This window comes from Saimiri boliviensis, chromosome 20 (assembly GCF_048565385.1).
Source record: "Saimiri boliviensis isolate mSaiBol1 chromosome 20, mSaiBol1.pri, whole genome shotgun sequence".
Taxonomy (NCBI): Eukaryota; Metazoa; Chordata; class Mammalia; order Primates; family Cebidae; genus Saimiri; species Saimiri boliviensis.
In genome coordinates, this window is record NC_133468.1 from 4,850,200 (window position 1) to 4,877,041 (window position 26,842).

At 47.9% G+C, this 26,842-nt stretch overlaps 2 protein-coding genes and 1 long non-coding RNA gene across 10 annotated transcripts in view; 2 read left to right on the forward strand and 1 right to left on the reverse strand.

Annotated features, from left to right (window-relative positions):
- RUFY1 (RUN and FYVE domain containing 1) overlaps positions 1-8,634 on the forward strand; it is a 68,333-nt gene extending 59,699 nt beyond the window's left edge. The window contains exons 16-18 of the mRNA XM_039460523.2: positions 4,861-4,909; positions 6,552-6,629; positions 8,013-8,634. Coding sequence (XP_039316457.1) covers positions 4,861-4,909; positions 6,552-6,629; positions 8,013-8,156 — 271 coding nt within the window. The 3' untranslated portion in view covers positions 8,157-8,634. The remainder of the gene's footprint in view (positions 1-4,860; positions 4,910-6,551; positions 6,630-8,012) is intronic.
- On the forward strand, positions 5-4,290 carry LOC141582427 (uncharacterized). The gene is made up of 2 exons (XR_012515264.1): positions 5-3,332; positions 3,478-4,290. It is a non-coding gene; the product is annotated as an uncharacterized LOC141582427 (long non-coding RNA).
- A 4,125-nt stretch (positions 8,635-12,759) lies between the features above and the next one.
- On the reverse strand, positions 12,760-23,792 carry HNRNPH1 (heterogeneous nuclear ribonucleoprotein H1). Of its 8 annotated transcripts, none has more exons than XM_039460527.2 (14): positions 23,506-23,792; positions 22,216-22,343; positions 19,737-19,892; positions 19,388-19,531; positions 17,755-17,893; positions 16,641-16,819; positions 16,483-16,554; positions 16,293-16,426; positions 16,006-16,141; positions 15,557-15,616; positions 15,375-15,464; positions 14,616-14,708; positions 14,111-14,160; positions 12,760-13,522 (listed from the first exon to the last, which is right to left on the reverse strand). In XM_039460527.2, exons 2-13 carry the CDS (start codon positions 22,310-22,312, stop codon positions 14,111-14,113), a joined length of 1,350 nt encoding a protein of 449 aa, XP_039316461.1. In that variant the 5' UTR covers positions 22,313-22,343; positions 23,506-23,792; the 3' UTR covers positions 12,760-13,522. The 8 variants fall into 8 exon arrangements, with proteins under 8 accessions (XP_039316461.1, XP_003944006.1, XP_010330141.1 ...); XM_003943957.4 differs by lacking the exon at positions 23,506-23,792 and adding an exon at positions 22,828-22,923; XM_010331839.3 differs by lacking the exon at positions 14,111-14,160 and having other exon boundaries at positions 23,506-23,588.
- Between the last annotated feature and the right edge of the window lie 3,050 nt (positions 23,793-26,842).

The following is a 26,842-nucleotide window of genomic DNA, read 5'->3' on the forward strand; positions in this document are numbered from 1 at the left end:
AAGAACCCCACTCCCCTCGTCTGCCTCTGCAGGCATGCCAGGCTACCCACCACGTCCCTCAGGCCCCACACCTACCTCCTTTTGGCAAAAGGAGGCTGGGCTGTTTAGGAGCCTTATCCGCTGTTCACTGATGAGCTTTCAGCAAGCTAAGCCTCAGAGGGACCCAGCACTGATTTCTGCTAACCGCATGGGGATGTTAGTCAGCTCTTAGTTAATTCATTGAGCACATTCATTCCTAGTGACCAGGACACTCCTGTTCCTTAGCTTCGTATCCAGGGCCTTAGGGAACAGATAGGCAATGAGAGCGTTGCTTGATGGGCCTACAGTCAGGCCAGAGGGAGCATGGCTGGTTTGAGAATGGAAGCCTGGCATGGTGGCAGTGCACTCACCGGCCTTGCACAGCACAGCCCAGCCCCCTTCCTTTCTGGGAACTGGCCATTGCATCTGCCAGAGTCTGCCTCTCTGCTGCCGGTGCTGCTAGTTCTGCTCCCCTCTGACTTGACAGCTCTCCTCCCTGATGTCCCAGTCTGGACACAGTGCTGTGGATACCTGGGCCTTGGGGTAGATCACACTGCAGATGGTAGAACTTGTCCATTCGTGTGATGATTGCATTTTCAACAGAATGGGTGGCTTTTTCTCCTCAAGTCAGGACTCATGGTTGCAAGTAACAGAAATCCAATTCAAAGTGGCTTAAGCAAAAGAAGCCATCAGGAATCGGTCTCTGTCTCCTACCTCTGCTGTCCTGTCTACCTCACAGGTGGGTCTGGATCATGCAGGGGCAAAACAGCACCCAGCAGGGCCATCTGTCAGAGGAACAAAGTCTCTCTTTCTGCATAGCTCCCAAGATGACCCGAGGTTGACTCTCTGCTCCTCTGAGTACCTGTGTCTGACATAAGCACCATGACCAAGGAGATGGCCTCATGACCTCAGCACAGCCTGGGCTCAGGTCCAGCACTTCATACATGTGACCAGAGAAGGTCCACACATGGTGACCAAAATGAGAATCAATTCGAACCACACTACTGTATAGATGTGTGCAGCCTTAGAATTTTTCTCGCAGTTTAGAAATTCGGAGTCTAGGCCAGGCGCGGTGGCTCAAGCCTGTAATCCCAGCACTTTGGGAGGCCGAGGCGGGTGGATCACAAGGTCGAAAGATCGAGACCATCCTGGTCAACATGGTGAAACCCCGTCTCCACTAAAAATACAAAAAAAATTAGCTGGGCATGGTGGCACATGCCTGTAATCCCAGCTACTTAGGAGGCTGAGGCAGGAGAATTGCCTGAGACCAGGAGGCGGAGGTTGCGGTGAGCCAAGATCGCGCCATTGCACTCCAGCCTGGGTAACAAGAGCGGAACTCCGTCTCAAAAAAAAAAAAAGAAAAAAGAAAAAAAAGAAATTCGGAGTCTAGTACTATTAAGAAAATGGGCTGGGCACAGTTGCTCACACCTGTAATCCCACACTTTGGGAGGCTGAGGCAGACAGATCACCTGAGGTCAGGAGTTCAAGGCCAACATGGTGAAACCCTGTCTTTACTAAAATTAGAAAAATTAGCCAGGTGTGGTGGCAGGCACCTGTAATCCCAGCTACTCGGGAGGCTGAGACGTGAGTATGGCTTGAACCTGGGAGGCAGAGGTTGCAGTGAGTCAAGATTGTGCCACTGCATTCCAGCCTGGGTGACAGAAGCGAGATTACTTCTCAGAAAAAAACAAAATAGCTAGGCAAGGAATCTGATATCTCTGGTGGGAATGTGGTCTGCCCACTCCCAGATACGGGTGTGGCCCACTCGCCATCTCTCCTACTCCCCCTACCTTTCTAGACCAGCTCATGGCCGCTGCCCCCTCCCCTCCCACCCTCTACCCTGCCTGCAGCCCACTTGACGAAGTGCCCTGTGCTGCTCTCTTCTGGTCTGTCAACTTGCCGTGCTCTGGCCCCTGCCCTCCCCAACCCCCAGGGAACTCCTTGAGCCGAAGGCCCGGTGTCTGTCCCAATCCTCAGAGCGTAGGCCAGCTGTGAGCGCATCCCAAGAGCACTCCTGAGAAGCAGACATGGAACACAGGCTGCCGTGGAGCTGGCTTCTGGGGGTTGCAGCCAGTGTTTTCCTCTTTACGTTAGGTGGGTAGCAAGGCAGTGCCAACAGGTCCGCTCCTAGTGGACCACGGACCTCAAACCTGTGGCTGGTCTCTAATCTTTAAAATGTATCATTGCCCTTTGTGTCTGCCTGGTGCTACGAGCTCACCTAGCTTCCAGATCCCAGTGTGAGCTGCCTGGCCACTGTTCCCTCACGGGGAATGCTGTGGGTGTCACATCGTCAGGTATGTGCAGACCCAGAAAGGATGCCTGAGGAGTCGCTTTGTGCCGTCTCCCCTTCCTCGTCTTCCAGGCCTATGTCAGTTGACAGAGATGGAAAAGCCTCTTCGCAGAGCCCTGCATTAGCTTCAGGAAAACTGTCCAGTTTCATTATCTTGGGAACATCTGGATTCTTCCTAAATTGTGTTTCCCAGAGTTCTTACATGTTCAGTTTGCCATCTTTTTTTTTTTTTTTTTTTTTTTGAGACGGAGTTTCACTCTTGCTACCCAGGCTGGAGTGCAATGGCGCGATCTCGGCTCACCGCAGCCTCCGCCTCCTGGGTTCAGGCAATTCTCCTTTCTCAGCCTCCTGAGTAGCTGGGATTACAGGCACGCGCCACCATGCCCAGCTAATTTTTTGTATTTTTAGTGGAGACGGGGTTTCACCATGTTGACCAGGATGGTCTCGATCTCTTGACCTCGTGATCCACCCGCCTCAGCCTCCCAAAGTGCTGGGATTACAGGCTTGAGCCACCACACCCGGCCCAGTTTGCCATCTTGACATAGCTTCCTGAGGTCTGACCATCTGGGCAGCCTCTTCTGATCCTGTCAGTCTGCTGGCCTGTTTCCTGTTTCTGCAGCCAGACCAGGAAGGGAAGGAGCTGCCTCTCAGTCATGAGTAAAAGCCACAGGGTTTTTTCTAAATGCCTTAATGCTGTTTCCTAATCCCTCCCTTAGAAGTCTAGCCTGTGTTTCCCAGAGAACCGGCATTTTGTCACTTAGATTAGTCTAATCTGATAATAGTTCAGACTAATCTCAGTTTTGTTTGTTTTTTGAGACAGAGTCTTGCTCTGTTGCCCAGGCTGGAGTGGAGTGGCACAATCTTGGCTCACTGCAACCTCTGCTTCCCAGGTTCAAGTGATCTGCCTGCCTCAGCCCCTCTATTAGCTAGGATTACAGGCATGTGCCACACAATATTTTTATATTTTTAGTAGAGACAGGATTTTACCATGTTGGCCAGGCTGCTTTCAAACTCCTAACCTCAGGTGATCCACCCTCCTCAGCCTCCCAAAGTGCTGGGATTACAGGTGTGAGCCACTGCACCTGGCCAATCTCCATTTTTAAGAAAGACATAGGCCAGGCTGGACGCATTGGCTCACACCTGTAATCCCAGCACTTTGGGGGGCTGAGGTGGGTGGATCTACTAAAAATACGAAAATGTGGCAGGTGGCTATAATCCCAGCAACTCAGGAGCCTGAGGCAGAGAATTGCTCAAACCCGGGAAATGGAGATTCCAATGAGCCGAAATCCTGCATTCCAGCCTGGGCGAAAGGAAGAAACTCCTTTGAAAAAACAAAAACAAAAAAAAGTAAAAGAAAGGGCCAGGCACGGTGGCTCACCCCTGTAATCCCAGGACTTTGGGAAGCTGAGGCAGGCAGATCATGAGGTCAAGAGTTCGAGACCAGCCTGACCAATATGGTGAAATCCCTTCTCTACTGAGAATCCAAAAATTAGCTGGGCGTGGTGGCGCATGCCAGTAGTCCCGGCTACTCAGGAGGCTGAGGCAGGATAATCACTTGAACCCAGGAGGTAGAGGTTGCAGTGAGCTGAAATTGCACCACTGCATCCCAGCCTGGGTGACAGACCAAGATTCTCTCTCAGAAAAAAAAAAAAAAGTACAAGAAAATTACCTGGGATGACAGGTGGTGGGCACCTGTCATCCCAGCTTCTTGGGAAGCTGAGGCAGGATAATTGCTTGAACCCAGGAAGCGGAGGTTTGCAGCGAGCTGAGATCATGCCACTGCACTCCAGCCCGGGTGACTCAGCAAGCTGGGCATGATGGCTCGCACCTTTAGTCCCAGCTACTTGGAAGGCTGAAGTGGGATGATCGCTTGAGCCCAGGAGGCCAAGGCTACAGTGACCTGTGATTGCACCACTGCATTCCAGCTTGGGCAATAGAGCAAGACCCTGTCTCCAAAAAAAAAAAAAAAAAAAAAAAAAGAATTAGACTGTTTCCCCAGATTGCACAAACTGCTCATTTTATTTGCCTTAGTTCTGCCAATTTAGACCATGTTCAGCCCTCTTACAGAAACAAAGGAATTGTTGTTCTGATGCTAACAAGAATGGAGCAAGAACAAATGGCTGTGGCCTCTGAGCCTGCCCCTTCCAGACAGCAGGCAGCAGCACGTAGGCCAGGGAGAAGCCTGCACTCAGGTTCCTGCTGCGGAGGGCAGAAGAGACTAGTGCAGAGCAGGGCCAGGCCTTGGACTTCTGGCCTTAGGCGAACCTCTCGCCTCAGCCTCGCTCAAAATCTTTTCACCCGCTGCAGGCTAAGCAAGTGTGTGTTTGTGCCGGTTGCAGCCCCTAGGCTCAGCCTTGGCCCTCAGCAGACATGGAGGCCAGTGTGATGAGGCAGCTCCGGGACTGTACAAAGGCAGAAGGGATTTCAGAACATCTCATATTCTGGGTCTCCTCACAAGTCTGCTCTCCTCATGGAGCTAGTCCTGAGCACTGGCTGTGGTAGGGATTCAGGGCCTCGCTCTCTCTGCTGTGATACAGCCTTTTTTCCCGTAGGTCCAAGCTGAAGATGGAAGACATCAAAGAAGTGAACCAGGCACTGAAGGTACTGGCTTGCTAAGAACCACCTCACTGTCGCTTGCGCTGATTGCCTATGTGCTTGTACATTTAAGCATCTCAACAGTCAGGTGAGAGTGTGTGGCTGAGGCAGTGGTGGTGATGACGTATTTATAGAGAAGCCAAACGCTGCTCAGAAATGTGTCCCTCAGCTGAGAGGACAATGATGACAGGTGGCAGGGCCAAAGCTGAACCTAGGTCTTCTGATTCCAGTTCTTCCGCCATGAGCTGTGCTTTGACAATAGGCCTAATGGGTATTCCTAAAGGGAAGCAGGTGGCAGAGGGGAGAGACCCTCTCTCGCAGATGTCTTTAAACAGTGAAAACCAGGCCCTTCTGTTGAAGTCAAGAGGCCAGAGGCCAGCCAGCCCCACTGCAGTGCCCTGTGCCATTGCTAGGAAGCACTCCAGCCAAACCCTGAGTTGGGCCAGGTTTCCACACTGTCTTGGGGAATGACACATTCCACTGAAGAGCAGGAGCTTGCAGGTGGCCCAGTGCGTGTGCAGGTGCCAGGCTGACCTGTAGGGCAGAGAGCATGGGGGGGGGGGCAGACGTTTGCGGGCAGAGCAGCCTGGCTCTCGGGATGGCCTTGCCTGCAGGAACGTCTGCCCTTTGGACTCAGCGGTGCCTGGCAGCAGTGCAAAAGCAGCCCTTTCGCACACGGCACTCTTCCACCTGGGGCACAGCAGGGACCCTGATGTCTCCGGGCATCAAACAGCAGCCTGAACTTCTAGGTAACATCAGTTTCACAGCATCAGAGGGAGGATAAGAATCATAAAACAGGACTCTAGAGCCCCCAAAGCTCTTTGACGTAAGGATGAAGTCCTGGGTACACACTGGCAGCCCCAGGGGGTGTGCGACTAGTTCAGTCATGAGGATCTGTTGGTCAGCAAGAAAATCACTTCCAGCAGATGCAGACAGGCCAGAAAAGTACCTCATGCTTCTGGAGCACCCATGTCCCTAAGGCTGAATAAATCATAGGCGCTCCTTCTCCCTGATAAAGCCCTCCTAAGAGCCACCTTTCAAATCCTCGGCCCCCTCCTGTGTGGAATGGAATCCCTCCTGTGTGGAATGGAATCCGTCTGCTTCCCAGGGCTGTTCGGGGATAGGGCTTTGGCCTGTATGGAGAAGGGCTCCCTCAGGCCCATGGGACATGGTGCCTGCTGTCCATTGCCTTCTGTCTCTCCACAGGGATCAGCGTCACCAAGTGTCCTAATCTTACTCAGATTTGGCCCTTCTCCCGCACCTGCCAGTCCAGCTAGTCACTTCGGGCAGTGTCTCAGGCAGGGTCTGGGGTTGCAGGCACCAGAAGCTCACTCTACTTACTTCAATCAAAGGGAACTGATTGATTGAAAGTGGGAGTGCGCCTGAGTGAGCGGATGCTGGAGACTGCCTTGAGGCCCCAGGGCAGCCTGCAGAGCCCAGGAGGCGGAGCACAGAGCTAGGACACGGGACTCCGGCTTCAGCCCAGCCAGGGAAGGGCCCTTCATGACAGTCACATCTGATGGTGAAGAAACAGTGCCTCATTAGGAAACAAGTGCTATGAGGGACAATGGATGCAGCCAGAACACAGCTACTCACTCATCAGGGGCTTAGACAGAAAATGGATTCTAGAATGTCCTTTCCTCTTCAGGGCCATGCCTGGCTGAAAGATGACGAAGCGACACACTGTAGGCAGTGTGAGAAGGAGTTCTCCATTTCCCGGAGGAAGGTATGTAGGGCTCCACCCCCCACCCCACCCCCCAGTGCCCTGAGTCATTCGTTGCCTGCTGGGATTCCCCTTTCTCTGGTTCCAGAAGCCTGCATCAGACCAGGCTCACTGCCCCATGACTGCTCACTGGTTGGCAGATGGGCAGCCCCACCTGCCCTGCTTGCCCATGCAGATGGCTTTCTATCCTGGCACCCTTTTTCTAGGAGGCCCTGGCCAGTCATAGGCCCCTGGTCCGCAGCACAGCCTTCAGTGATTGACAGTGATTTGGTGGAGATGGGGCTCCTTGTGTGCGGAGCTGCTCTAGAGGAGTGTCACTGAAAATTCTCTGTATGCGGCAGGACCAAAATCTGCTCAACTGAGGCAAAAACAGTATCTATGGGGAATCTGCAGGGCAGCAGGTCACCAAAAATTCACTGGTGATCTAGGCAGGGTGCTTGCCCCTGCCTTTCAAGATCAGTCACCCTTGGGTCCAGGGTTAACAGTCTCACCAAGACCAGCTGGGCAGGGGAAGAGTTGGGTTTAAGCAAAACTGAGTGCTAAAGGAAACACGGCCAGTGCCACCCGCCTTTCCTGCCACATCCATGTTTTGTGTGGTCCCATTAACAGCCTCGCTCTGTGGAAAAGCAGCCACGGCAGTGCCTTGCAGTAAACGCAGAGCTATGAACCACGTCCTGAGGCCGCCTTTGAGGTCTCATGTGCGGCTCCTGTCTGTGGAGCCGCAGGAGCAGAGGCTGCACAGGGGCTCATCTCAGTGTCTTACTAGGCACGCAGGAAACCTGTTTAGAAAGCCAAAGACCCACTCCCACCACCTTGGAATGCAGCAATCAAAGAGAACGAACCAGACCCTTACTGCAACATGGACTAGCAGCTCACTGGCTTAGTGAGGAAGTACAGCAAAAGTTCACTAATTTTTTGTCTTTAAAAGATCCCAGGCCAGGTGTGGTGGCTCAAACCTGTAATCCCAGCACTTTGGGAGGCCGAGGCGGGTGGATCACGAGGTCAAGAGATCGAGACCATCCTGGTCAACATGGTGAAACCCCGTCTCTACTAAAAATACAAAAAATCAGCTGGGCATGGTGGCGCGTGCCTGTAATCCCAGCTTCTCAGGAGGCTGAGGCAGGAGAATTGCCTGAACCCAGGAGGCGGAGGTTGCGGTGAGCCGAGATCGCGCCATTGCACTCCAGCCTGGGTAACAAGAGCGAAACTCTGTCTCAAAAAAAAAAAAAAAAAAAAAATCCCTATTTGCACACAGCCCCTGACCACTCCATAGAAACTTAAGAATCCATTCCAAACAAATGATGCACTTCTGCGTTAGGAAGCAGGGAGTGTGTGCAGATGGCTTTTCCCTGGGTGTCTCCTGACTGCCTTTTTTCTGTTCTCTAGCACCACTGCCGGAACTGTGGCCACATTTTCTGCAACACCTGCTCCAGCAACGAGCTGGCCCTGCCCTCCTACCCCAAGCCAGTGCGGGTGTGTGACAGTTGCCACACCCTGCTCCTGCAGCGCTGCTCCTCCACGGCCTCCTGAGCGTCCATCCTTGGGAGCACAGCCTCAGATAGTGCCAAACTCTGTGGGTCTCCAGGGGCTTGGGAATTGTATGCATTCCCGAGAATCAAAGGAAAGAATCAAATTCTTGCCTGGCCACTCCAGAAGACAGCATGCAGGAACCAGCAGCTCTCACCGTTCTGTGATTTATACAGAATTCCTCTGGATGGAAACTTCCATCTTACTTCGTTATATCATGGCTCTGGTTCAGATATAACTTCATGACTTTGCTACTATCATTTTTCACTTTTCAAAGAATTTAACCTGTTTTGCAGTTCAGTTCTGCTAGTGAGTCATCAATTTTCCTCTCCCACCTCCCTTCTAAAAACCTGATTTGTGCACGGCGTTTGACACATGGGGGGTCTTGGCAGTGTGCCTTCTCTGCTTCAGTCGAGATCTGCCATTTCATGCCCTTGTGAATACCTATCATTGGCCCTGCAATAAAATCATTTATTTTTCACTGGTGCATGCAGAAGCTTGCGTCAACTTCCCTCTCGCCCTCACCTGCAGCCTCAGAGCAGCCCCTCAGGCAGTCAGAGGCCCAAGCCCCGTGTGAGCAGGAGGCTGCTGGTGCTGTCCCAGGGCCTGCAGAGCTGTGCCTGGTAAGCCAAAGGCAATTTGCAGTGTAAGCCTGTTGACGAAGTCCAAGAGTAGTTCACGTGTGTAATTGGGAGAGTGTGACTGGTGAGAGACACCTGTGGAAAAGCATCTGCCAGGCAGCCTCTCTCCTGTTTTTGAGACAGTCTGTCACCCAGGCTGGAGTGCAATGGAGTGATTTCAGCCTCAGCCTCCTAGGTTCAAGTGATTCTCCTGCCTCACCACCACCACCATGCCCAGCCAATTTTTTGTATTTTTAGTAGAGATGGGGTTTCACTGTGTTGGCCAGGCCGTTCTAGAACTCCTGACCTTGTGATCCACCCACCTCAGCCTCCCAAAGTGCTGGGGTTACAGGTGTGAGCCATGAACACAGTGCTAGAACTGGCTCTCAGGGTAGGGAGAACGGCATTGTCAGGACCAACCAGCCAAGCCTTCCAGGCTTCCTCCTCACCCACCTTCTGTACCAGGCGGCCCCAAACTGCCGCCCCCTGAGGCCATTGATCCGGTCCCCCCAGCCCCCCGCCGCACTTCAGGAAGGGGCACCTCTATCATTGGCAGTCAGTGAGAGGAGCACAGTATGTGGCGGCCCTCCAGCGGTCTGAGGGACAGTGAACTGGCCCCGTGTAAAACGTTTGGGAACGCCTGGTGTATATATACATCTTGCCTACCACCCTACCTTCACTTCCCACAGGCTCCCTACCAAATCCAGGCCTCAGGCTTCCAGCCTTTTTTTTCTCCTTTAATTAAAGAGATGGGGTCTCTCCCTATGTTGCCCAGGCTTGACTGCAGTGCCTTTTCACAGGCACAATCCCACTACTGACCAGCACGGGAGTTTTGACCTGTTCCATTTCCGCCCTGGGCCTGTTCACATCTCCTTAGGCAACCTGGTGGTCTCCTGTATACGAATACAAATGGCTGCTGTCCAGGAAGCGAGAAGCATATTTGGGAAAGGGGGAATCCTGACTCCAAAGTCTCAACGCCTTTTCTCCGCAGTACCTTTACCCAGCCTGAGAAACGAGGGATACATACTCTTAAGGCAGTGCTTCCCATGTCGACTGAAACAGGGGCGAGTGGTCAGGGTTTTGTTGTTTAAAATGCAGATTCTGGCCGGCCACAGTGGCTCACGCCTGTGATCTCAACACTTTAGGGAGGCCAAGGCGGGTGGATCACCTGAGGTCAGGAGTTTGCGACAAGCCTGGCCAATGATGAAACCCTGTCTCTACTAAAAGTATCAAAAAAATTAGCTGCGCCTGGCAGCAGGCACTTGTAATCCTAGCTACTCAGGAGGCTGAGGCAGGACAATTGCTTGAACCCAGGAGGCAGAGGTTGCAGTGAGCCAAGATTGCACCATCCACTCCAGCCTGGGCAACGAGCAAAACTCCATCTCAAAAATATAAAATGTAGATTCCAGCTGACAGGGTCAGGAGGTTGAGTCACTGCAGACAAGCTACGGAGCACAAGATTCCAAAGAACCGTAATGCTTCTAGACTCCTTTCTGAGATGGAAGTTTTGCTCTTGGTGCCCACCCAGGCTGGAGTGCAATGGCACAATCTCAGCTCACTCCAACCTCCGCCTCCTGGGTTCAAGCGATTCTCCTGCCTCAGCCTCTGGAGTAGCTGGGACTACAGGCATGCACCACCACACCCAGCTTATTTTGTATTTTTAGTAGAGACTGGGTTTCTCCATGTTGGTCAGGCTGGTCTCAAACTCCCGACCTCAGATAATCCACCCACCTCAGACTCCCAAAATGCTGGAATTGGTATTACAGGCATCAGACACCACATCAAGCTTTTTTTTTTTTTTTTTTTTTTGGACAGTTTCGCTTGTCACCCAGACTGGAGTGCCATAGCAAGATCTCAGCTCACTGCAACTTCCACCTCCCAGGTTCAAGCAATTCTCCTGCCTCAGTCGCCCAGTAGCTGAGATTACCAGTGTGCGCCAACACGCCAGGCTTATTTTTGTACTTTTAGTAGAGATGGGTTTTCACTGTGGTGGGCAGGCTGGTCTCGAGCTCCTGACCTCAGGTGATACACCCACCTCAGCCTCCCAAAGTGTTGAGATTACAGGTGTCAGCCACTGCGCCTGGCCTAGACTCATTTCTTAAAAGCCATAGGGCTCTGGATTTAGCTTAAACTTACTCCAAGTTCCTACTTATTAGTCCCTTCTCTAACAGGGCAAGTTTTTTTTTTTTTTTTTTTTTTTTTTTTTTTTTGAGACGGAGTTTTGCTCGTTACCCAGGCTGGAGTGCAATGGCGTGATCTCAGCTCACCGCAACCTCCGCCTCCTGGGTTCAGGCAATTCTCCTGCCTCAGCCTCCTGAGTAGCTGGGATTACAGGCACGCGCCACCATGCCCAGCTAATTTTTTGTATTTTTGGTAGATGGGGTTTCACCCTGTTGACCAGGATGGTCTCGATCTCTTGACCTCATGATCCACCCGCCTCAGCTTCCCAAAGTGCTGGGATTACAGGCGTGAGCCAACGCGCCCGGCATAACAGGGCAAGTTTTATCCCTAAATGTACCAGTTAACTAAAGGACTCGGAGAAGGAACCTTCAAGCTTTCTCAACACGGGGCCTCAGTACCAAACTACATTAACCCAGTAAGATCTCAGGCGCAGCACCAGGCTTGGAACATAGCTCAACTCAACACTGCCTACCCACTGAGAACTGATCTCTCTAGACATGCCTAAGACAAAACCAACAATACATTCCAGACCTTCCCCTCCATTGGGTTCCAGTCCTGGTAAGGCATGTAGTCAAGGTAGGATCTGCAAGGCCCTCTCCGTCGATGTCTCCTGCATGCACTGCTTCTGTGGGCAAATGGTTATAAACAACCAACACTAAGCCCCACTCTGTCCACCCTACCTAGCCCTACCCTCAAAACAAACTCAAGAAAAGCTTTTGTGTAAACCACAGGAAAAGAGATAACTTATCCACACTTTGCTTTAAAGTGCACAAGCCTGTTATATGACAGCCTAGCCTGGACTCTGCATTCTAATCTCATTATCAGGGACTTGAATCTGAAGGGATAAGAGTAGTGGCAGTTCCCAAACTGCAGTGCCCCTAAGCATCTACTGAAGGAACTCTGCAGTCACACTTTTCAAGTTGATTTAAAGCACCTTGAACACTTGCTAGCATAATGTTGGCACTCCAAACTACCACAACAGGGATACATTTGAAGGGTTCATTTAAACTCGTCACGTTTGCTCTCAATCACTACCTATCATTCTACCTGAAGAGGTTTACATGGAATGTTGATCCCAAGTGGAACTGATTTTTAGAAATTGGCCAAAAATAGGAAGTTCAAAACCTTGATTGGTAACCATCTGTGAAGGCTGGGCATGATGGCTCATGCCTGTTAATCCCAGCATTTTGGGAGGCCCCCCGAGGTCAGGAGTTGGGAGACCAGCCTGGCAAAACCCCATGTCTCAATTAAAAATACAAATTTCAGCCAGGTGTGGTGGCGGGCAGATGCCTGTAACCCCAGCTACTTGAGAGGCTGAAACAGAATTGCTTGAGCCCAGGAAGTGGAGGTTGCAGTGAGCTGAGACTATGCCACTGCAATCGAGCCTGAGATGACATTGAGACTCCACCACAAACAAATCTTGTGAGCTAGCTCCTTCTAGAAGACACCCACATATTCATCACACCTCCCTTGCCTCTGGCACTTCCCAGGCATGCACGAAGTCCTCCTAGACATGCAGGCCATGCAGTGAGGGCACTGGTGCCTCCCGCTTTGCTTCGTGCAAGTGCTTGACAAGTTATAGGCAGTTCAGATCAGATCCTGTGCAGCCAAATGACATACGGCCCCTTCCACAAGGGCCCCAAAGCTGAGTTTACCTTCATTTGCACTGGAGGGAAGTCTGAAGACCTCTATACAACAGCCTCAGCTACCAAGCCTCTCTGCCACAGCCAGAGATGTGGCCCTAGGCCCCACGTGAGCACAGAGCACCAAGACTCAGTCCACAGGACACTGAAGCAAAGACAGTGCAGTTTTTAAAAGGAGGATTTATTTGACAAGTTTCACTTAGCGCAATATACCTAAAAGGAAATCACAATACAATGAAAGATTTAAATCAAGGCCTCAGAATTTCATACAAACACCAAGACCAAAATCCTAAAGAACTGGTATTGCGTCTCAAATTTTTCCCATTAACTTAAAAAAAGCTTAAACTTACGTGCCTTACAGGTTATTAAATGAAACTAGAATTAACAAACATGCCAAAATGTTTCACTTTTAATTGTAGACACAGCTCCTATACTGAGTTTAAAAAAAAAAAAAAAAAGCATGTCTTTCAACATGCATCTGAACAGTGTTCAATGCAAAGGGTAACACTTAACATAATTCAACTGCTTTTACCTAAATACGCTTACTGCTTAAGTATATCCTACAATATAACTAACTTGAGAAAAGCTGGAACTTGTTTAACAGTTATAGTTTACTCAGCTTCACTGTTACATCCTAGGTAAGTATTGTATTCAAAAATACTGAGCCTTAATTCATAACAATCCTGATTTCCACTTAGAGAGAAAGCATAAATCACAAGCTTGTATTGCAGAAACTGTTAAACTGAAGTTTTGTTTTTTTTTCTTTAAAAAAAGTTGACCAAGAGTCAGTGATCAGGATCAATCAATTACATTCCCCATCCACCACTCATACTGGACATGCTAGACATCCCTCCCATTCCGTTCACGCCCATAGATGCACGGCTTCCACTACTGTAGTAGCTGCTGTTCATTGCTCCTTGGCTACCTGCAAAGAGACCAATTTGACAAGTTAGGAGCAATGTCAGACTATCAGTCAAATAAAATATAGTATTCCAAGAAAAAGTTTAAAAAGTATACGAGTATAAATGGCTGCTGTCCAAGTGGCGAGAAGCATGTTTGGGAAAGGGGAGTCCCGACTCCAAACAAGTCTCAATTAACCCCTTTTCTCTGCAGTACCAACTTGCCAGACTCTTGTGCTACCATTTTAACGAAATTCTTCAGGATCAACGTGAAAAATTAAGTTTAAAGGAAAACTAGTGTTTTTCAAAAATTGCAAAATTACTTCTTATTTTTAAAGCTAAACAAGGCATTTTAAAAAAAATTTACCATAAACATTCACAATGTGTCCCTCAAATGACATGAGAATAGGGAGCACAGGGGAAATCTCTTGCTTTTCCTATTCATGGTGGGCAAAAGTGAGACAACTAAGTTGGACTAAAGGCAACTCACTGTGCCCAAATGGCAGCCTCCGTCGAGTTAAGTCAGAGCCATTGACTGCTATAGAAAGTGTTATTACAACATATCAGTATTTGCTATTGGGAATTTAAATTATATTTTTTGAGAAAATATTTACCTATGCAATGTTTGATTGAAAATCACTGGAGTTTTCCTGTAAAACTTGGTCTGCAAAAGGATTTTGTAGGGTAAGACTATAATACCAAAATCACCATTCTTTAGACCAATTGAAAAAAATAAATAAAACCAATCCTAGGTTAACTGACTAATAAATACGGTCCTGAACCCAACCACCATTCTATTTAAAAATCTCCCTCCATCTAAAATTGATTTAATGCTAACCAAAAGACAAAAAAAGTGAACAACTTTAACGTTTTAATAAATGGAGGTAGATGTTTTCTGGCTCGACAGTATTTTCAAAGCTGCAATGACTAGTTTTTAATTCACAAAACACTTCCCCCTCCCAATGATTGTTTCTGAAAATTAAACTAGAAAAACAAGTTACATTTGGATTGAAAGCATACATTTAACAACCCAATTTCACCAAAATGGAGCCTGCATGTATTCCCAACTAAAAAAACCTGCCTAAAACTTATTCTAAGTATATTTTTAAAAATGCTTACCGTATCCACTCATGCTGCTCTGGCCACCATAGCCGCCTCCATAACCACCACTCAGCTGCTGGCTGGCTGGGCCACCGTAACTGGACTGGTTTGCTGTTAAGTTAAGAAAACATTAGAACCTTGCTCCTTATGTAATGTGGTACCTGGTGGTACCGGGCTTGTAATTCTATATCTATAATTTTCCAGTCTTTATCTTCTATTACTATAACCCTCTGCCTCCTTCTGCCTATTGTCTATAACCAGGCTGCCCTTCTATTCATCATCTGAGCTAACCAAATATTTATAAACCAATGTGCTAACGGTATACACATCAGCAGGACTAAAATTCACATGATTCCATTAGTAGAGGCATTTTGTGAAGATCTTATGAAATTGCTTGACTGGATTTAGTGGGGTTTCCCCTTTAGTTTGATAGATCAATGTACATCAATATAAAGGTTTATCAGTGAACACCCAATTATGCCCAAATTTATCTTAATCTTGTTTTGCTATTTTAAACTTTATGCTCAGAAAATTTCCGTAATTTCACTCCATTAGGCCCCTCCCCCAAGAGTACTTAAATCTAATTTGAATTATCTATCCTAAGCAACTTTATAACACACAAGGTTTAAGCCAGATACAAAATTCATTCAAATATCAATAAACTGCTTTCTTTGCCTAAGTTTGTTATGCTAAATTCATTAAATAAATTAACTTAACTTATAATTGACTTATACAGATATAAACGTTTTGGTTTTTAAAAAAACTAACGATATTTACACAAGCCCATGCCTCCCATCATTTGGCTACCATAAGCACCACCGCTTGCTCCTGCTGTAGAATTCAAGAAGAGTTCTACATATCTGTGCTCTGAAATGAGAGAAAAGGCATACAAGGTTAGCTTAAAAAAAGGACACTAAAGTGATATTTACACAAACCCATGCCTCCTAGCATTTGGCTACCGTAAGCACCACCGCTTGCTCCTGCTGTAGAATTCAAGAAGAGTTCTACATATCTGTGTTCTGAAATGAGAAAAAAAAAGTTTGAAAATGTTTGTTGGTTAAAGAAAACAGGCACTTTTTAAACAAGCAGATCTATGAACTTCAAATACTTTGGCAAAGAAAACTCTAGCTACTTCTCTTAGGTGATCTTTAACTTCAAAATCTAGCCTTTACATATTCATCTATATTGTCAATAAAGGATATATACTTCAAGATGTGAGATGTGTATCACAAATCTGTTAAACTAATTTTTAAAAACCAAACCTTTAACACACCCCACCCCCTGTCCTCGAACAAGCAATTACTGGAAAGGAAACTTCTCATATATTCCTATTTTTCTATTCCTCTATTGTAAAAGTTAGTGACACAGTCACCTAAGAGCGAGCCCATAAATGCTCAATCACACTTACGCATATTTGCTTTGTCTTTTGACATAGCTGCCACGGCATCTTCATGAGTTGCAAACTCAACATCTGCTTCACCAGTTACTCTGCCATCAGGACCAATTTCAATGTGTACTCTCACAGGATTGAGTGGTGAAAAAAACTACAACACAAGGCAGTTCAAAAAACCGAATCAACTTTCTAATGCTACAAAATGAAACTAAAAGTTCATGGTGTTCCCTTTATAGTACAATAAAGTTCAGACTTTTACTGACATACTGAAATACCGACTTGAGAGTTCAGCTTACACTTACATTGTAAATGTCATTCTCAGTAGCTCTGTAAGGTAATCCACGCATGTGTACACAGTGTCCTGTTGTGCTCTGGAAAGTAGAGCCACCATCCCCGTATCTGTGATCAGACATTCCTGAAAAACAGTAATTGAGGTCTAGATGGACAAGAGTGTAAGCATCCTTCAACTGAGAAATTCAATTCTTACCTTACCTCTTCCAAATCTATCTGACCCAAATCCATAGCCATCATTATAGCCATTGTAATCATCATAGCCTCCATAGCCTAAAGGACAAAAAAAAGAACCATCGATCAAATCAAACACCTACACAAAGGAACCGACTTGCTAAACCTTATGAATCCTCACGTACCTCCACCATAAGCACCACGCCTCATCCTTTCAAAACCTGCCCCTCTGCCAATGCTGTTATATCCTCTGCCAGCCCCAGGTCTGTCATAGGGACCTGGCCGCTGCATGGCCATAAGCTTTCGTGGTGGGTCATAGTGAGTTCTAACTTCAGCTCTACTGCTCTTAAAGATTTCAATATACCTAAAGCATTGTTCATAAGGAAGGGACAGGGAGGGGAGAGAGAACATTAGTTCATTTTATACAAGTATTTAGTTATACAAGAAAACAATCTAGTCACAGCCATGAAACTGACTAATATTTAGAGCCAGATTTCTTATATTTGCATAGGCAATGACCAGAAATTCACTCAATAGTAAGACTTAATGTATACTTTACAGAAAAAAAAAACTCACTCCTCTGAGGCAGAGCCCAACCTTAGGGGTAGAGAGGAGTACTGTATATGAATGTCTTAGGAGGGAAATAATTCCACTCAACTTTCAACATTTCAAGTCTTAAATCCATTGGCAGCATGTATAGCAAGTGGGCTAAAAAGCCAGTCTCCACCAACAGTCTAGCCCACACTACACATTTCCTTTCGCCAATAAATACCCCAGCCTATGCTTTTAGTAAGAATCAGCATAGGTAAGCGCATGCTTCAATGAAAAATAGTCACAAGCAAAGAGAATAAAACCTTTTGTGACAATTTCTTGAAAGCTATGCTTATTAATACTATGCAGAATATTTATATACAGCAAGAAAAAGTTTGTTGCATTTCAACTTTAAAAACAAGATCAGAAAGTATCACATTTTCTTATGGTAATATTAATTTACTAGGTTGATGTTATTACAGCTAAAGCCAGGTTTGCATTAACTTTTTAAAGCCATAGTCTCTCAACTCTATTGGGGTTAATAAGACTCACAAAATTGTAAAGTAGACCAATTAACTAGGGACAAATTTTAAACCTAAAATTTAGTTTGCATGTGACATGGGACTGACACAGGAAAAGTTTAGAAATCATGGCAAAACATCAATTAACTAGGACTACAAAACATTAATTTCTTTTAAGCAGAGAGAATATGGATTTAATTGTTTACCATAAGAAAAGTGACATATCCAACCAACCATCCATCCCCACCTGTGCCCTATTCTTTCCTTGTGTTTCTTTAGAGCCTTTTCAGCTATTTCCTGTGAAGCAAACTGCACGAAGGCCTCCCCCGTACTCCTCCCCTGGAAGTCCACCGGCAATGTTATCCCATTTGGCACGATTTCCAACCCTTCAACCCAAGGACAAATAACCCCAGTAGGGGGGCAATATTAACATCACAAGCCCAGAAATGATTCTTCTTATAGCTTTAAATAAACCAGAATTTTTAACTTTAGGTGAATGGTATGATTTCAACAAGTACTCTTTAAATATGCATTTCAATAATATGAAGTTCCATCATTACAAAATATAACTATTCTTAACACACCCATAGTACAGTACATATTTTTAAAAAACCAACTTGCTGAACACAGGATGCATTAAGAATTCAACAACTTAAGAACATGTATCAATACAACTTCATCTTGAGAATTATACAAGAATTCAATTAAGTTTTAAGCATTAAATAACAGTTTTACTAAATTCAAAACACCTTTTACCTCATTTTATATTTCAATGCTTTAAGTTATTGGAACTTCAAGTTTTTAAAAAAAGGTACACATTTAAACATTTCATATAAAAACTCAAACATTAAACTATAATTGACAAACATAACAATCTAAATTTTCAACAAAACTGATCTACACAGCACAATCATGCTTGCTTATTATGCTCTAACAGTAGTATGATTCACTTCTGGAAATTCCGTCTATGAAAAATCCTTTCCGTGGATACATTCCCAAGCTTACAAAAAGGACTTAAAGCACTTTCCTAGAAGATATGAAATTATGTTCATATTTAACGTTGACAGATAGCATTCAATTCTCACCAATTTAGATTAAAAACAAAACAGACTTGATTTTAAAAATTCTGACATTAGGACTTTATACATATATATATTTCTAACATACAACAATAAACCATGAAAGGATTTCTTGCTTCCAGTTTATCACATCATAAATATTAATACGTAAAATATAAGATATCTAACATTCTGTTAAACATGCATCTTAGCTCTTCAGCATAAAAACATTCAAATACTTTAGGCCCAGGAACAATTTCAAAACACTTGTTACTTTAGATACTGAAAACTACAAGCATTCACAAACTACTCTCACTACATCTGATTTTCAGTAAGTTTGTAACACACTAGTTAAACCAAGTCTTTCATAATAGACTTTTGCATTAAAGAGAATTAGACCATTAGAGAGGTTTCTGGTCCCATGACCCAAGTGTCTCTTGCAACACAGACACCTGCCATAATTTACAACAACCTAATTCGTCATACTAATCTGATGTTAAGGGATCTTACCTTTAACTTGAGGTACTTAGCTGGACAGCAATGTGAGGAAAGTAGTTAAGCTGTTGAGGGCAATCCTCAGTGAAAGATCTACTCTGAACTATAATACTAAATATATGCAAAGTTAACATTTTGGAAGTACTTCATTTCCACCTTTAAGATGGGCTTAAATTATTTGAAGGTCTCTAGGAAGAAAATATTAATTCACTGGCATAAATTCACAACCTATTGAAAGACCTAAGCTACTCAACTTTAATGTCTCTTCCATCACCTTGCCAGAAGCTAGCCAAAACTCACTGCTCAGCAACAAACAGGACTACATACCTGAGAAAAACTGAACAATTTCTTCCTTGCTACATCCAAACGGAAGTCCTCTAAGACGTACAAAGCCATCATTGGCCGTGTCAGGACTATTTGGACCAGTATGCTTCAACACCCAATCCATTTCAACGTTGTTTGACTTGAATACTGAAAGAGGTGCTTAGAATTAGTCAATTTTGGAAAATTAGGTATCAAAGTTCAGACTTCCTGGGTCTTTAGATAAGCTAGGAAGAGCTGCCACAAACTCCCTTAGATGACCATTTCCATGCGGTCAAATACCTAAAATTCAGAAGGGGTAAGACCTCTATGTGCAATGCTTTATTTACTGTTACTAGGGCAATGTAAATCAAACCTTCAACATATCTGTGTCCCATAGTTTCTCTGTCTTTTTTCAGGGCCAATTTGACTTCATCTTCTGATTCAAGTTCAACAAAAGCCTCGCCACTCGGTCTGCCTTCTCTGGTGTAGATGAAACGAATACCTTGAGCCCCATTTTGAATTTTGCAGTCTGGAAAGAAAACAACCGTTAATACAGAATTTAAAACCTAAAACCACCTCTGGGTGACACAGATGAAATGCCTATTCCATGTCCCCACAACAAATTACATTAACTTGTGAAGCCCATAATGACCATGATACTACCAACTCCTAGAACTCCAATTAAAAAAGAAATCTCATTCCCAAGGTGATGTATTTCCAGCCCATCAACAACATCCAATATTCAAAGCAGTTACAGAATGAATTTCTTAAGTCCTTGTTACTCATGTCTCCATCACACATCCTTTAAACAATTTCTCAGAATATTATTAAGTCTGTACTTTGTGACTTATGGCAAACATACTTCGTTGTGAGTTGTTTTGGTCTGGTGCATTTGTCAGTTTTACTTTACCAGCAGCCACATTACGGTGTTTCATTCAAATCCAAATTGCAGGCCCAATACTAACCTGAAAGGGAATCAGTGTTACCAAGCTAAAATGCTCCAAGTTGCACAGCTGAAGCCAAACCCAGTGTTGCCCCCTGCAAGGTGGCTTCCAGTGTACTTGGTTCTTGTTTTACAGATCGTTTTCCCTTACCAACGCTAAATTCAGATAGTAAGTCAACACTACAAACGTCTTGCCGAAAGCTGTCAATTTCATCCAAATACAATTTCATCAGTCTAAACTTTCTTTTCCCCAGTCTAATACTGGGAACAAGGACATTCTGACAGAAAACACTCAAGAAAACTTTGTACTGCAAAAAAATTTACACAGGCCAGAAAACTTCCCTGGGCTTCAGCATCTTCAACTGTATAGTGAGCCATATCAAGAACTAGACGAGGCCAGGCGCGGTGGTTCAAGCCTGTAATCCCAGCACTTTGGGAGGCCAAGGCGGGTGGATCACGAGGTCAAGAGATCGAGACCATCCCGGCAACATGGTGAAACCCCGTCTCTACTAAAAATACAAAAAATTAGCTGGGCATGGTGCCTATAATCCCAGCTACTCAGGAGGCTGAGGCAGGAGAACTGCCTGAACTCAGGAGGCGGAGGTTGCGGTGAGCCCAGATCGTGCCATTGCACTAGAGCCTGGGTAACAAGAGTGAAACTCCGTCTCAAAAAAAAAAAAAAAAAAAAGAACTAGAGCAAACACCCTTCAATTATCAAATCTTGATTAGGAAAACGGAAATTAAGACGTGACACTTTAACCACTTTAACTTTCAGAACCGGAATGCTCATTTTCAAAGAAACACCAAAACTGTAAACAAGAGGTTACACTTCAAGATATTCCGAAACAGGCCGGGCGAGGAGGCTCAAGCCTGTAATCTCAGCACTTTGGGAGGCCGAGGCGGGCGGATCACAAGGTCGAGATCGAGACCATCCTGGTCAACATGGTGAAACCCCGTCTCTACTAAAAATACAAAAAATTAGCTGGGCATGTCGGCGCGTGCCTGTAATCTCAGCTACTCAGGAGGCTGAGGCAGGAGAATTGCCTGAACCCAGGAGGCGGAGGTTGCGGTGAGCCGAGATCGCGCCATTGCACTCCAGCCTGGGTAACAAGAGCGAAACTCTTGTCTAAAAAAAAAAAATTAATAAAATACTCCGAAACATTACTATTTGTCTAATCACTCCAGAGATTTTCTCAAGATTCAAGAAATCCCATCTATGCCAATTTATCCTTTCCAAGAGACACCCAGAGAGCAGTGGCTCACGCCTGTAATCCCAAGCACTTTGGGAGGCCGAGGTGGATGATCACTTCAGGTCAGGAGTTCGAGACCGGCCTGGCCAATATGGTGAAACCCCCGTCTCTACTAAAAATACAAAAAGTTGGCCGGGCGTGGTGGCTCACGCCTGTAATCCAAGCACTTTGGAGGCCAAGGCGGGCGGATCACCTGAGGCCGGGAATTCAAGACCAGCCCGACCAACATGGTGAAGCCGTCTTTAAAAAAAAAACAAGTTAGCCTGGCATCGTGACACACGCCTGTAATCCCAGCTATTCCGGAGGCTGCGGCAGGAGAATCGCTTGAACCCAAATCGCAGGGGGCCGAGCGCTCAATTTGAAAAAAAAAAAAAACCCACCCATAAAAGAAGAGCTGGTGTTCAAAGGCAGGTAAAGAAAACAAGTCTACCAGATCGGCAGCACTCCAAGGGACAGGAAAGCGGCGGGGCTTTCGAAATTTCCATTGCGTAACAGCGGTCTGCCGGGCGCGAACGGCACAGCGGGAACCGCAGTCACCCGCGCCGCGCCAGGGGGCGCCCCGAGTCCCGCCCGGCCCGCCCCGCCCCAGCCCGGCCGCCCGCCCGCCCGCCCAGGCCTCGAACTCGAACTCGAACTCCCGCGTCCTAGTTCCAACTCACCAGAGAAAAACCTCTGCACTTCATCGGCCGAGCAAGACCAGGGCAACCCGCGGACCTTCACCACGAATCCCTCTCCACCTTCGGTGCCCAACATCATTGTCTCCTACACGGTCCGGCGTCGAAACAAACTGCAAGGCGGGGAGGAGAACCAGACCCGAGCGCGCCCATGAGGCTGCGCTCCGCCCCCGATGTGCCAGCCCGGGCCCGCGCCGCCCGCCCTGCGGAGCAAAAGCCGGGCGGACGCAGCCAGCCCGGCGACTCCAACACCCAACACTTCCTCAGCCAGCAGCCGGACCCCCAAAGCTGCTCTGGGGAGCAGCCGTCGGCGCCCCGAACCCCGGGGGCCGGGGCCGAGAGCCAGCGTGGAGGTAAGGAAATGGCGGCGGCCGCTTCCGCTCCGCCTCCTCCGACTTCTCACACAATAGAGTCGGGGCGGCCTGCAGGCCTCGGCGGCGGTGTCGGGATTCGGCGAACAACTTGCGGTGCTCGATGGCTGCCCGCAGCTGGCCAAGATCCCCGCAGCCCTCCAAAAGGTCGGGGGAAAAACAATCCTGGCAAAAACGGACCCCGCGGGGGTCGCTGGACGGCTACGGAGGAACGACCGCAACTCACCGAGACACCCGACTGCAGCGTGGGGAAGACGAAATGGCCAGCAGGCGCCTGCGCAACCTAAATAAGGCCCTTTGTGCGAGCTCTGCGCACGCGCAGCCGGCGGCTCGCACCGCCCCCTCGCGTCACAAAGCGCTCTGACGCATGCGTAACTTCAAGACTCAGCCTACCTCCGGTTGGTGGATGATGACACGCCTGCGTTTGGGACTCAGCGCCCCCACCCATAAACCCGCCGGGCTTTTTATTGCGCCTGCGCTTTCCCGCGAAGATTGAACTTGGAGCCTCAGCGGTTTAGAATTGTTTCTTGCGCATGCGTCTTCCTTGAAACCGTTCTCTAGCCTTACCCGCCAACGTGGGGGAGGGGAATGGCGGCCGCCGGTTCCCTATGGGGCCGTATCGGCGTCCCGACCTCTGGGTTGTGATGAGGTGTGCGTCTTTCTACCCCTTACCCCCCGTCTTACCGGCGCGCTCCTGGCCGACCTGAAAGGAGGAGCGCGGCCTTCAGGTGCTCCCACGCCCCGCGCCGCCTGTCTCCCCTTTATCCCAAAGCTGGCCGGAGCTGATCAGCCGCAGATTGCCGAGCGTCCTGGGAACTACAGGGCTGCGGACGTCCCGCACCCGAAGCCTCCCGGATGGTGCCTGGGGCACGTCCCAGCCGTGTGTGCCTCCACTTCCCCTTACCTGCCGTCGTCCGGCCTAGGGCGCCGGTCGGCGCGGGGTTCCCGTGCCTGTGACTCGCGCCTGTACCCCGCTCTGCCTAACGAACTTGCACCCTGTGTACCCCTTGACCCACCTCAGGGTGGGCGGGCCTGGGACGCCCTGGGGCCCTGGCACGAGGACGGGTCGCCGGGTACGGCCTCGCGAGCGCGGTCTCCTCCGCGGGCGCGCGCCGGCCTCCCGCTGAATCATCCCAGCGCTGGATTGATAGCAGCGCGTGCATTCCCCAGGCGGAGAGCCTGCGTTCGAGGCCCCGGGGTCACCCGGTGTGCACACACGCTGCGAGATGAGTAATGTTCGTGGTTTCTTTTCTTTCTTTCTTTTTTTTTTTTTTTGAGACGGAGTTTCGCTCTTGTTACCCAGGCTGGAGTGCAATGGCGCGATCTCGGCTCGCCGCAACCTCCGCCTCCTGGGTTCGGGCAATTCTCCTGCCTCAGCCTCCTGAGTAGCTGGGATTGCAGGCACACGCCACCATGCCCAGCTAATTTTTGTATTTTCAGTAGAGACGGGGTTTCACCATGTTTACCAGGATGGTCTCGATCTCTTGACCTCGTGATCCACCCGCCTCGGCCTCCCAAAGTGCTGGGATTACAGGCGTGAGCCACCGCGCCCGGCCAGTGTTCGTGGTTTCTAGCGGCACTGCCCAAAACCGAAGCCGCCGTAGCTTCCCAGGCCTACCCATGTCTAATCTGGCTGCTCTCTTAACCCCAGCTCCAGTGGACACAGCAATAAACTAACCATAAGGTTGTGTTGGACCCTGCCTCAGGGCTACCTCAGGTAGTGCAGGCCTGAGTGCCACCCTTGGAAGATGCGGGCAAAGCATGTTTCCAAACCCAGTGCCACAGAGGCCGAATCCAGTTTTGACAGAAAAGTAGAGAGGACATCCAAAGAAAGACAGGAACCCAGAGCTAAGGAGGGCCTGATCTTCAAAGGCCACTTCAGCCATGGCAAGGGTGTTAACTGCAAGAGAAGGCATTGCCAGATGATCATCAGGGGAGCAGTAAGACCTCTGTAAAGGAAAAGTCTTGCTGGATGTGAGGGAGACGCAAATAGAGCAGGCAGAGGGAAAGATGGTACACGCCATGCACTCTGTTGCAAACAGAACTAGAAGCACATACCTGTGGTACCGTTTCAGAAGGCACTGTGGCTGAGGTCATCAGGAAGAGAGACTCTCACCGGGTGTGGTGGCTCACACCTGTAATCCCAGCACTTTGGGAGGCTGAGGCAGGTGGATCACTTGAGGTCAGGAGTTGGAGACTATCCTGGCCAACATGGTGAAACCCTGCCTCTAATAAAGATAACAAAAATCAGCCGGGTGGGCGGGCGCGGTGGCTCACGCCTGTAATCCCAGCACTTTGGGAGGCCGAGGCGAGTGGATCACGAGGTCAAAAGATCAAGACCATCCTGGTCAACATGGTGAAACCCCGGCTCTACTAAAAATACAAAAATTAGCTGGACATGGTGGCACGTGCCTGTAATCCCAGCTACTCAGGAGGCTAAGGCAGGAGAATTGCCTGAACCCAGGAGACTGAGGGTTGCGGTGAGCCGAGATCGCGCCATTGCACTCCAGCCTGGGTAACAAAAGTGAAACTCCGTCTAAAAAAAAAAAAAAAAAAAAAATCAGCTTGGTGTGGTGGCATGTGCATGTAATCCCGGCTGCTCAGGAGGCCTAGGCAGGAGAATTGCCTGAACCCAGGAGGCAGAGGAAGCGGTGAGCCGAGATCACACCACTGCCCTCCAGCCTGGGCAACAAAGCAAGACTCCAACTCAAACAAAACAAAACAAAAATTAGCCAGGCATGGTGGCGCTTGCTTGTAATCCCAGCTACTTTGGAGACTGAGGCAGGAGAATTGCTTAAACCCAGGAAAACCCAGGAGGCAGAGGTTGCAGAGAGCTGAGGTCACGCCATTGCACTCCAGCCTGGTCAACAAGAATGAAATTCTATCTCAAAAAAAAAAAAAAAAAAAAAAAATACTAGTGAGGTAGAATAAATTTCATACATTTATAGCCAATTCTCTTTTACATAAATTGTCCAATTTACATAAAAAGGTTTTTTAATTTTCATTTTCATTTTTATTTACTTTTTTTTTTTTTTTTTTTTGAGACATGGCCTCACTCTCTCACCCAGACTGGAGTGCAGTAGTGCAAACATGGCTCACCACAACCTCTACCTCCTGGGCTCAAATGATCCTCCTGCCCTAACCTCCTGAGTAGGTAGACCACAGGCATGTGCCACCTTCCTCAGATAACTTTTTTTATTTTTTTGTAGCAATGGCATCTTACTTTGTTGCCCAGGCTGGTCTTGAGCTCTTGAGCTCAAGGAATCATCCCACCTCAGCCTCCCAAAGAAACGTACTAGGATTACAGGTGAGAGCCACCATGTCTTGCCATGAAAGAAGGTTTTTGCCGGGCGCGGTGGCTCAAGCCTGTAATCCCAGCACTTTGGGAGGCCGAGGCGGGTGGATCACGAGGTCGAGAGATTGAGACCATCCTGGTCAAAATGGTGAAACCCCGTCTCTACTAAAAGTGCAAAAAATTAGCTGGGCATGGTGGCACGTGCCTGTAATCCCAGCTACTCAGGAGGCTGAGGCAGGAGAATTGCCTGACCCCAGGAGGCGGAGGTTGCGGTGAGCCGAGATCGCGCCATTGCACTCCAGCCTGGGTAACAAGGGCGAAACTCCATCTCAAAAAAAAAAAAAAAAAAAAAAAAGAAGGTTTTTTTGTTTGGTTTTGTTTTTGAGACAGTCTCACTCCATCACCCAGGCCAGAGTGCAATGGTGCAATCTTGCCTCACTGCAACCTCTGCCTCCCAGGTTCAACCTATTCTCGTGCCTCAGCCTCCCAAGTAGAGGTATTACACGTGTTTGCCACCACACCTTGCTATTTTTTAAAAGTTTTTAGTCCAGATGGGGTTTCGCCATACTGGCCAACCTGTTCTGGAACTCCTGACTTCAAGTGACCTGCACACCTGGCCCCCCAAAGTGCTGAGATTAGAGGCATCCACCAACATGCTCGGGCAAAGGTTTTTTTAATATAAAAAGTTCATAATCAGGCTGGGTGAAGTATCTCATGCCTGTAATCCCAGCACTTTGAGAGGTCTACGCAGGTGGATCACGAGGTCAGGGGTTCAAGAACAGCCTGACCAATGTGGTGAAACCCCGTCTCTACCAAAAATACAAAAATTAGCCAGGCGTGCTGGCATGTACCTGTAATCCTAGCTACTCAGGAGGCTGAGGCAGGAGAATCACTTGAACCCAGGAGGTGGAGGTTGCAGTGAAATGAGATCACACCACTCCACTCC

What these genes read in the sequence shown, in the direction of transcription:
- HNRNPH1 (XM_010331839.3), bottom strand. Translation starts at nt 22,312, where the DNA reads ATGATGTTGGGCACCGAAGGTGGAGAGGGATTCGTGGTGAAGGTCCGC. An exon ending in AGTGCAGAGGTTTTTCTCTG is followed by an intron (nt 19,893 to 22,215) that starts GTGAGTTGGAAC and finishes TTTTCTTTCCAG; the next exon opens with ACTGCAAAATTCAAAATGGG. An exon ending in GCGTGGTGCTTATGGTGGAG is followed by an intron (nt 16,555 to 16,640) that starts GTACGTGAGGAT and finishes TTTGTCCTTTAG; the next exon opens with GCTATGGAGGCTATGATGAT.